Source organism: Pecten maximus, chromosome 10 (genome assembly GCF_902652985.1).
Source record: "Pecten maximus chromosome 10, xPecMax1.1, whole genome shotgun sequence".
Classification (NCBI taxonomy): Eukaryota; Metazoa; Mollusca; class Bivalvia; order Pectinida; family Pectinidae; genus Pecten; species Pecten maximus.
The window spans coordinates 21811790-21823957 of record NC_047024.1 but is presented as its reverse complement, the minus strand read 5'-3'; the positions used below and the strand labels follow the sequence as shown (position 1 = coordinate 21823957).

The 12168-nt window shown below is 32.7% G+C and overlaps 1 protein-coding gene across 2 annotated transcripts in view; it reads right to left on the bottom strand.

The window, feature by feature from the left end:
• The window catches only part of LOC117336254, a 237161-nt gene that overhangs the window by 8275 nt on the left and 216718 nt on the right, over window positions 1-12168 (bottom strand). For both annotated transcript variants that reach the window (XM_033896729.1, XM_033896728.1), the window contains exon 14: window positions 1364-1513. In XM_033896729.1, the coding sequence (XP_033752620.1) occupies window positions 1364-1513 (150 nt within the window). The remainder of the gene's footprint in view (window positions 1-1363; window positions 1514-12168) is intronic.

Below are 12168 nucleotides of genomic sequence, written 5' to 3'. Positions count from 1 at the left end.
GCGTACATCTATATAAACGTCCCACACCATGCGCGACGTATGGTATGAGTGTGATTATAACTTGGTGATACAGTTTGTGCACTATGGTATTTGAATACTGTACTATACTATCTTACAAAGAAATTTTTTGGTTCTCCAGTAATTCTTAAAATCTTTAAGGTCGCTCAGCTGATCTACATCTGTAAAGGACAAAAAGGTAGACATCAGAATCCAATGAAAACCAAACCAAAGCTGATGTACCATCGACTCTACTGGCTCTTCTACCTCCCACCCGGACAAAAACATTGCAAAACTGTTTTGATCGAGGGATTCAACTTACCTAGCTATGCCTACAACATTCCATTTATTAATAACTTCTCAATCGAATGGTCATTTTATATTTTTTTATCATTTATAAATCATTATGTAATCTCTTCTTCATTGGTCACTTTTGTCTTTTGAGGAAGGTTCCGATTGAGGACGTTATAATGCAAACGTTTTGAATAGAACAGTGACCCCATTTTAAAACATATTCTGGTAATATGTACTATGCAAGAATGTGTACTGCGCCTCCAAATTTCGTTTAAATCGCATGTTATATACAGTTCTGATGGAACTAATATTAGCATTAATATTTCTGCTGAAAAATATTTGTCATGCTGTCAATACCATTCATATAGATAACCATAAGTAACGATAGTATAACATATAAAGTAGGTTCACCATTAACAGCTTAAACAGGGAAGCGTCATACACATCGTCAGATGGTCAAGGGATTTTTCTTTCTTTAATAAGAAGCCATTTAGGATATCTTATCAACAAATTAGGGTTTGAGACATTCGTTTAATCGATTTAGTTAACTAATTAGTCTCCGAATGTAAAGAACAGATTATAAAAGTTAAAAGCGATGTAAGCTATTATTTGAGGAAAGTTAAAGTTTGGCAAACTGCAGACCAAAGTAATGAACTATGAAAACAAGTTTTGGATATTACTAAAGCACCCCTACCAGTCTCCGCTAAAAGTAGTAACAGTAACGTTGATCTTGACCCAAAAATCCTGATAATATGGTTAAAGAAGTTTGATTATCATTGTGAATACCTCAAGGAATATAGTGTTGTGTACATACGTACCTATATACGTATGTACATACAACATACGTACAGGATGGACAGTGAGGAAACCTAAAGCCCTTCACCCCGTGTTGGAGACTAATTAGTCATTACCTGAGTTGAGCTCTGGTTGACATCCCTGCTTGAACACATGGGCATCATTATCGTTCCAAGATAAAACATGTAAATTAATAAGTTGCTCTATGTATTAGTCGAAAGCATTCATGCATCGAGTTAATAATGAAAAAGTTAGGATATGTGCTATGTGTATTCACCTCCAAAACACGTGTTAGTGAAGGAACTGCTTTTCTTCTTTGTGATTTCATCAATTCCTAGGTGATGTTTGGAAGGTTCAGGAGTATCCAGGGAGAAACTCTTCATGCGAGCATTCAATTTTTTTCGACGACCTTTAGGACTGTGGCTCGCTGAAACGACAAATGGATATATTGGATATAGAACACATGCAGACAAACTTTCATGCTAATTTGTTAATAACACATTACCTTCCTTAAGGCCTTCTGTTCTGCAGTCATTCCTGAAATCTTTCTTTGTAGGATTATTTTTAAAGTGGTGCTTGTGGTAATGGTGCGGTTTTAATTCTTATATGCCAATAAATTAATTAATTAGAAAAAGGGTTTTAAGTACGAAGGTACGACATAACGAATATCTCATGTTAACATTTTGTTATTTTATTGTCGATATATATAATGAAAGTTGTATTGTAATCTAGATATGATGGCAAGTTTGATGTTTCTCGATATAAAAGTTCATAGCGTAAAATCATTTTAACTTTCGTTTTTATGGTTGATAGATAGAACGTTTATCCTTTGATATTGTTATTTTTATTCCTTAGGGCAAGTTACCGCTGGCAGCTCTCCTCTACAGTGTAGCGTTATCATGGAGAAAACCATTGTATTTCCGATTATTGAATTCTAGATGATGGATATGCAAGATAAGACAAAAGACATCGCGTGCGCCTTGATAACATAAAACAATTGCATCCTTCCTTGGTTGATCGGAATATTTCCTACATGTTCGTCCATCAGTTGCGCTGGTATGTATGCATGATAGTAAAAGGGGCCATGGGCAGTTATTTGACTGCCTACCTCAAACATTACAACGTTATCCATGTTCCAGTATATAAGTGTACTACTTTTGGAAACATAAAGGTATCTTCAAGGTGGAAATTGCATAATATATACTGGAACTAAGAGTTGTTTTTGACAATAAGTATTATAGATCTATTCCAGCTGAAGTTTGTAACACCGCCAAATTCTATAGAGATGTTCGCTAGTTCGTGATAAAGCAAAAACGTCTAGGTTGGGAAGCCCAGGAGTCAGCCCATAAGTTCAGTTTAGTAGGGAGATAATGTTTTATTTTATTCACTTACAGGGTCTGCAAAATACAATTTTTATTACATTTTTTACTGCTCAGTGCACGTTTTCTGTATTGTAAAGTGCTTTTATTTCGCGGAGGTTTATATTTCGTTATATTTGCGGTTTGCTATCAAAGCGCGAATTCAAAACCCCAGCGAAAATTGTTCACAGGTCAGCCATTTTCACTATCAATATTTAATGAGCGTACTTATGTATACCAAGGGGCTTGCACCTCCTATTGTGTATACATACATGCACACATGCTTTTGGTTTCACTAACTTATATTGATATATTATAAAAACACAAGGTTTGGTTTTAAACCCTAATTTACACCGTTTCGAACCCGGTGTGACGTGAAATTAAGACCCCTCGAATAAGTTCATAATACAAAAACGCGAAATTTTAACACCGCAAAATTAAAGCACTTTACAGTATTTCGTATGGCTAAAACGCCTTTCAATGGAACCGTTTATGTAAGGCACAAATCAAATCCGATATATATACTGCATTTCACGTAGAGTTACACCCCAAATTAACAGATATGAAGAAGCACTCCCGGATAAAGAACGAATTAACTGCTCATCATGTTTTTTATGGGTGAGATAATATCTTATACAACTTGAGGTCAAGATAACGAATACTTTACAACCACATCAATCAGAACGTTAGTTATAACCTGTTGACCTCAAAGGCTATATAACAAGTATTTATTTTATATCAGCAGAAACTAGTAACCATACAATAATTTCTTGTTTTTTTTTTTGTACAGTTCCTTTTTAGACAAAAATATTCTTTTTTTTTTTGGCATTTAATTCGGAAGTATAACCTAGGACGAGAGATGAAATGAGATGACTTATTCTGGGTATTTATTTGGTTTTGTTAATTTTTGCAAATCCAGGTTCGACCATTTATTTGGAATATATTAAGACCGTATGTGCAGAGAAGCGAACGCGAGATAACCAGCATCGCCACACAAGGTATATATATATTTTTTATAAAGGTTTGCAATTACTATTAGAAAATAGGCCACCTTTAGTACTCCAGGTAAGATTATTCTTTTTGGATAATGTTACTACATACTGCAGTTCCAGAAATACGAGCACAAGCAAAGCAGTATAGTCTGTGCTAAGGAGATATTCAGTCAGATTCGAACAAATCTGAGGCAACAAGCGACAACGGGAACTGCAGGTGAGGCAATTTATTTGAAACAGGCGTTAACATTGAGTAGAACTATTCTAGACTCAAGTTTGTATATTATAGGAACAACTTAATTAATATGTGTCCCCTTCAAGTTCCTTTTAGCTTAAAAGAATTCAAAATATGTACTACCGTCTGTCCAGAAGCGCGAACACGAACAGGCCTGTATATAGGGTTATCACGAAGCAAGCCAATATCATACTGCTTATGCAGACAAAAATTCACCTTGTTTGCAATATCTTTGTCAACAAACAGAGTGGGTAACCTGCTTCGTCGACTGGAGTCCAACTCCGAGTTAAGCGTCCGCTTGATTCATTTGTCAAATCCTACTGAAAACTATATGAATACCAAGGCGATTGGGATCGAGTCACATCATTTGGCAGTCTTGTGCCAAACATCTCTCTGAACGAAATGCTCAACTAAACATTTTCTTCGAACGAATATAGCACTACTATGAGTATATAGTACATTTACACACATCTGTACGTGAATCTCGTAAGCGGAGAAATCCTTAGTAACACTTTTTAAAGAAATGTACAGTGTGTTCCAAGGGCAGCAATGTTTGATTGACCAATTAGTCGGGTAAAATATCCATTCTGAAGAAGTGTGTTAGCTTTTATTTATGAAGTATAGTTGTCGTTATGTGTTAATTGAATGATAGCATTTCTGACTGTATAAGTGTAGTACGAATTATCATATCATGTATCCATCGTGCCGACCGAGACATTAAATAAAACGTTATCGCAGCTAGTATAAGTGGTCTGACTGTAAAGACGTCTTTGGATTGTAAGACAAATATTATATATACGAGACAATGTGGTAAGGTAATTGTATAATTGTTTGCTCTATTCTATATACATTTTTACATAACACAGAATCAACACACAGTGAATAAATCGATCTGAAAATCAATACAAAAACACAACAAGGGGATAAAGGAGACATCAAAAGAAAGGTAACAAGAACGGAAAGTTTTGAAGGTGAACCGTGGTTACCAGATGCGTGGTATCCCTTTAACTTCTTATAGTTCCCGGAATATCTTCTGTGTATATCACTGATAAATTAGGAATTGTGGTCAAGCTTTTCTTGTGTGTTGTGTAGGAAATGATATACAAGAAAGGCAGGTAAGAAAATTATATCCTTCCATGTGCATTATCACATTTATTACTGGGGTAAATGAATTTTTGGGCATTCCTGTCATCAAATACACTTTCGATACATCCTTTAGTACATCTCCCAAGTATTTGAAATGCATCAGGTTTCCTTTAATCAATTGACCTCAATGATGATATGTGTATTGTCAAATTTAGGCTTCAGAACTGTAACCGTTCTATATCATCCGAATCTCCAATCAAAAACTAACATTATAAACATGTATATACATTGTATTTATGTTTGTAGACGTCTGATTCCTGCTGTATCATCCAGGTTACCTCAACGCTTGACAAAAAGGTGAGTTTAGCTTTTCTGCATAATAAAAAGTATCTTCAAAGTTTGAAATGTACATAGAAATACGTGGTGGTGCACAACACAATACTGACCCGGATGTAAGGGTGCGGGTGTGTGACCAATCAAAACACAACACAACACAACATAATTGTCGGGGGTGTAGGAAAGTTTTATTCAAACAGTACAACTAGATGTCACAGTAAACGCACAGAAAACCATGTCCTGCTCCTATCAAAACGTGTGTATTCTCGTATAACTTCATAAATATACATATAACATAACCTATATATAGAAACACTCTTTCATATCAAGTATCTATATGAGATCAAAAATGACATGACACTAATGACCTTTGGCATAAGTCAATGACCTTCGACGTTAATTCAATGACCTTTGACACTATTGCCAACTAAATTATATTTTTGAAACAAATGAACAAATAATTGTATAATGAAGGCTAAAAAGTGTAAAATATAGTCGGAAAAACTGAAAAACCAAAAGTGAAAAGGTCATTATTTTCATTTGAAAGGACCTCATGACCCAGAGCCAGCCGAAAAGATGTCCAAATAAAACATGTTGCTTTGATAAAATTAGCATTTTGACAAAAATCTGTCTTCGCTGGAGCATATTTGAAAAATTAGAAATATGTAATTAAGAAAGCAAAGGTAATATTACTAATTAAGTAGAGGTTTCAACCAAGTAGTTATAGACACATGTTTTGGTCCAAAATGACGTCGACGAAAGCTAAATGAAAGCCTCTTTTCTGCAATTTTGCCAATCGAATATTCATATGATATCTTATACATAATTGCTGTTGGTTAAGAAAACTACACATCCAGTTACCAACTCACCATATCAGTTTTTACTACTCATTCATGTAAATAAATGCAATTTATGTCGGTGAAATATTTGACTTTTTACTAATTCAATGAGAACAATGTGACACTAAATAGTAACCCACACACCTAGTTATAGATCTACATCAAGGTCACACTGACCTCTAACCTAATGTCATTTACTCTGATAAATGTTACAAAATAATGATTATAAAACAAAAAATGTAAATAAAATATTGAGATTTATGTGAATAACAAAATGTAATAATAGGTAAAACAATGTCTTACACATTTGTGTGAAAATCAGTGAAAAAAAAACAACAGAAAAGGTGGCAAATCACAATATATCAGTAATGTGTACAACATGTGATAAAAAACCACAAACCAAACAAAATTTAAACTGGGAATAGGTAACAATGGGAAGGGCCTACACATAGGGGAATGTAACAGATTTCAATATATAAGCCGTTAGCATGTAATAATTACAAAGGGCAAACTAAGCATGAACGTTATTGCTTGTATGTAGAGGATAATCCTCTTCCTGAGTATCGTTGATTTGAGCACTCTTGAATTTTTATGAATAAAGATTTTGAAAAATATTAGCTGAAACTGTGTCGTCATAAAATTTATATGTAGCACTGTTAAGTTAAAAATAGAACAGAGAAAACATCTAAATATGCATACATGTGAACTTTAATGCATGTTAATCTGAAAGCTGCGTAGAAGTTTTCGTAACAAATAAATTAAAATAAATTTCTCTGAATTTCTAAATTTTATAAATATGACGTTATTCGTGAGTAAATGCATCGTTGTTGAAATTATAAACTTCTCCATTCATTATTAGATTGTCGTTAATATTTTTACATTAATATTTTATTATTAACATTACTGAACTTTGTAACGTTAACACCTTAATTATTTATTAATAATTTAAGTGTTGTTAAAGAATTGCCATTAACATATGATAATTAGTGTTTGTGTTTGTTTTGTTTTTATGTGTTATTTCTTAGGTAATATTCAGGTGAACAAATATATACCTAAGCTCTGACAAGTCGTGGCATCATGTTACTCAGTAATTATGGGTTGGTTAAAAGGTTTATGAAACACTGGTGTATTTTTCTTTCTTTTTTCTTTTATATAAAATCCCAACTGCGATAAAGCTCCAAACATTTGCATACTCCTGTATATATCCACCAATGAAAATCTTCTGGATGTGACTAAAATGATTCGCAACCTGAGAACATAAGATGGACAACTTCTCACGTTGGCGTTTTCCCCATACGGTCAAATTTTATTAGGATGGTCTCCCTTAGACTGTTGTTATACTCTATCTCAATAACAAGAATTTGGATAATCAAATTAAAACTATTAAAAAGTCCGTATTTCATTACTTTAAACAATGAAAAATAGTCTCGTACGACTATTGAACTTCATTTTAAATTATAGAATAATATTTGAATAAGTAAGAAGAAATTTCGTTGGTGGATTTGTGGAAAGGTAGCAAATCTTACAATACATCAGTTATCTTGGGGGAAAATGTTTAATAGGATACACTTTGTCATTTGTTTACCTGAATATAACCTTAATTAATTTGAGTATTTGTTTTCTAACTTAAAAACGAACTTTTAGTGTTAAAATTCCTATACAAAACAAAAAGGGGTTAGACTCTAACTTCCTACCAAAACACTTGCAGCTGCAGGTAGATATAACTGTGATATAATAATATGGTTAGAAATATCAATATTTTAAAAATGAGAAAAATATGTACATCATTAATATATATCTAAGACTAATATCACATGTGCTTTGTGATTGATGAAAAGGACAGAGGTGGGTCGAAACAACATGACACGTTATAACACAAGCTCTTCCTCCTTAGCAATAATAACTGTAACCATGGAAGTCAATTAGTTTCAATGTATTATTGTTTTGAAAATATTTTAGAGGACGGCAAAACTGTAAGACAACCCCAAATCCTCAAACTATCTTATTTGGATATAAATATGTACCTGAATAATTTTAAACAATATAATTTTGAATTTGACTGATCCAATTAAGAAAATGTACACAGAAAGAGACATGCCTGAAATGTCTGGAACCGTAAAAATGAACAAATGCAAAAGTGGAAAAGCTTGTGCTAAAACAACAAATATGTAAAAGACAGTATTTTGGTAAATGACTTTGACCAAAACATAGTCCTGTATCATCGGTAGGCCATATAGCATTGAGGAGCAATTTCAGGGTGATGATAAAAAATAACACCTGGTTCGTCATTGTTGTTACAAACTATAATCTATTTCTCCAAAGTGCAGGCATTTCTACTGCAGAGAAATGTCTACAACTTTTCAAGATTAAACATGAAAGATTGAGCATGTATTGTAACTTGTAGGTCTCCCGACTGTGTTGCTTCCTACGACCAACTAACCTAGAGATGAAATGGTTGAATGTGTTTATAAATAGTAACCCACCTCACAACAATGAATTTTGAGCTCGGTCTTGCTCTATTGTCACTATGCTATGGTCTCGTTTAAAAAGTCACCGCTATAGAAACCTCTATATTCAACCTCTGCTGGACACAGAGGTCAACATAATCTCATACGTATGGTTTTATTAGAAATCTCAATTTGATCTATTACAAAATATTTCTTTTCCGTGCGTACTTTTTAACGAAGTCCCTTGGTGAAGAAGATCGCTTCATCTCTTTACAACACTTGACACTAACTTCATAACAGTTTTAATGATTCAACCAAAATATTGAAATTGCCTACTTGATGTAAACTGTTTTCATTGTTTACCGCCCTAAAAACCAATTTTTAATTGTTATAATATATATTTTATCTCATCTATCTCATCATTTGTTTTAAGATCAAACAGAAAGAAATAGCAATCGATAAAAAATGCTTTCGGAAACGAATTTACCAGCTCTGTGAAAAATCACTTGAAAGGAAATATTTTGAATATGTTGTTAGGCAGTACACAATTGTCATTTAAAACAACTTTTTAAGATTTAGTTTCTTTGCTTAAACTAATATCACATTGAAGTAACACTATCAGAAAGATACCAGCATTAGGCAATAACATTAAGTCTATGAAAATGTTGTCAAATAGTTATAGAATCTTGCTATGTGACGTTTTCGATACATACAATATAGGGAATACCGTTGTCAATGATACCAGGTGATCTTGGACAGTGAGATACAATACGTGTATGATATAAACAGTATTATCGTTTTATTAACGACCAGATTATCTATCCTATTACAGACACCATTTATCGAAAATAGGGAAGAAAACGTAAAGCAGGCTAGTAAGAAATTGAAAGCATTCCAAACTCCTTCTATCCAGTACTATATAATACTGAATGTCAAAATTAAAATTCAAACCTAGATGAAGAACAGAAAGAAGCATTTAAAATCAACCTCATGATTATAGATATTGCCAAATTTTCATCGTGTACAAATAGACAACAACAGCGTTGAAGACAGCTGGGTCAGGATAACTGTAGTATGGAGGAATACTGGGGTTTAGAAAAGCGGGAGTTAAGCCATTATATGCCAATTACATTTCTATAAAATCACTCAATTTTCAGTGTTATAACTTATCAACAAAGTATATTAAAAAAATTTGAACAAAATGATTTTTAAACAAAATTTGTTTGACTATTGAACAAAAAATGATACAGATGTTTTAGTCAAACAATACCAATCATATGATGTCACGTGGGTTCGTTAGGAGACTTACACTCTGTATAGCTTACAGTTAATACCTACATAAAAACTAAATGTGTAGGTGTATACAACACAAAGGTCTGAGCAATCACGAAGTTAATTTGTGTATTGGATCTTTTATTTTCTATACAGAAATTACTTTCATGGTAATTACATATTTATTATATATATATTTATTTATCTTTACTCTTCAATATAATCTATATATTTTATATATATATATTATTTCCAATAAATACAAAAGATATTTTGTCCGAATCGAGTTATTCAATTGCTGACAATATACTAGTACATCAATCTTGCTAAAATGACACGCACATAAATATTATCTCCCTTTAAATTATCTCCCTTTCATTGATAAATCATATCCCATGAAAGATAACACCGAGTAAGGTGATTTGAAACACATAATTGTCAGAGTTGGATAACTCAACAAAGGTCTTAAAAGTGCAAATAGATGTTACATACATCACAACACCAAGTGCCAGAGTGCCGAAAGTGCTAGCCCCACAGGGCTGTACAGTCACATAACAAAGAGTCACTCGAGTAACATACGAAAATATAAAACATATTTTTACATCAAATTCTTTCAAATGAGCATTCTGTTCCTCTTTGTCGCAAAGTAACAATGCTGGTTCAAAAATATAGGATTGTTCAAGCTTCAACAATTCAAGAAAAGAATTACAGTCCTTTTAAATACCAACCAAATACAATGTCGTATCATATTTTCATATATGTTTTAAAGAATCGGTTAACAAAGAAAACGGGTATCTCTCAACATGTAGGATTTTATATATTTACTTATAGATTTACAAGACAGGAAAAAGTGCCACAGCATTGAAAATAATGAGAAGAAATACAGCTTTAATAATATCGTAAAAATTAATGTTGCCATATATGCACCAAAATGGAGAAGAAAAAAATACCTTCGTCACATCAAGTTATGTGTATGATAATACAACACCAACAAAGGTAGAGAAATTACAGAACAGTTATAAAAAAAACTTCAAACAAAAGTACAGTTGTCATGGAAACATAAAACTTCAATATGTCATCTTCAATCCAGACACTTTAACTTTTAATTGTTCATTTTCTGAATCAATACATCAAGGCTCATCTCCTAAAAATAAGATAAGTTGTTAAATATAATTGTCCAGAAATGATTTTTGAATTTTTGAAGTGTCTGGATTAATTAGATATGTATACTGAAGCGATACATAAGTATTGAATGGTGTCCTTAACCTTTCAGAAAGTAAGTTTGCACAAAATGTGAATAGGGTCACAATTTCATTATATATAAGCGTTTTCTCTGTACTAAAAACATGTTGACGTAAAATGAGAGTTACAGTCCTTTCCTCGGCAAAAAGTGTGTAAATGAATTAAAGTGAACAAATAGGAAGAAACAAACGCATTTTGGACTGGCAACATTTAGGGAAAGGTTGATAGGAGGTGAACAAGAATTTAGGATATTTATCATCAAATCTGTCCGCATATTTCGATAAACAATGTACTTGAAGGAGTTCAAATAGCTTTACCAAAAGTTGTATGGGAGATTTAAAGCTATTGGCTAAAGATTTTACCAAACTCATTTTTTTAATTTTACATAGTTGATTTTTTTTTTATTATATTTTATTTTAAATTTTATTTTATCTGAGAAAATTTTATAAATATTTAAAATTTTCATAAATATTTTAAATTTTCCAAATATCACTCATGGAAATGATGATGGTAAGTTGATATTATTCAACGATTTAAGTGGTAAATGACTTTAAGATTTGAACCATAAATTCAACGTGGTTTTCCCATCAATATCTACAAATTTACTGAGGTACACCTACAGACTGTATCACAATTATGCTCTGAGAACATTTAATGGAGTTGTATATTAACCATGCGATGACAAAGAACACACAATGATAATATACACTGTCTCACGACTTCCTGGAATGAAGGATATGTATACCGATCACCACTACACAAAGTTCCAATAGTAAAACCCGCTACATTTTTTTAAGAAAAAAAACCACACCAATCACAGAAGAAAACAATGATCCAATGGTATCGCTGCATTTTCAGAAAATTATACCAATCAGAAGGGACAACAACGATCCAATGGTATCGCTGCATTTTCAGAAAATTATACCAATCAGAAGGGAAAACAACGATCCAATGGCATCGCTGCATTTTCAGAAAATTATACCAATCAGAAGGGACAACAACGATCCAATGGCATCGCTGCATTTTCAGAAAATTATACCAATCAGAAGGGAAAACAACGATCCCATGGTATCGCTGCATTTTCAGAAAAGAATACCAATCAGAAGATAAAACAACGATCCAATGGTATCGCTGCATTTTCAGAAAATTATACCAATCAGAAGGGACAACAACGATCCAATGGTATCGCTGCATTTTCAGAAAATTATACCAATCAGAAGGGACAACAACGATCCAATGGCATCGCTGCATTTTCAGAAAATTATACCAATCAGA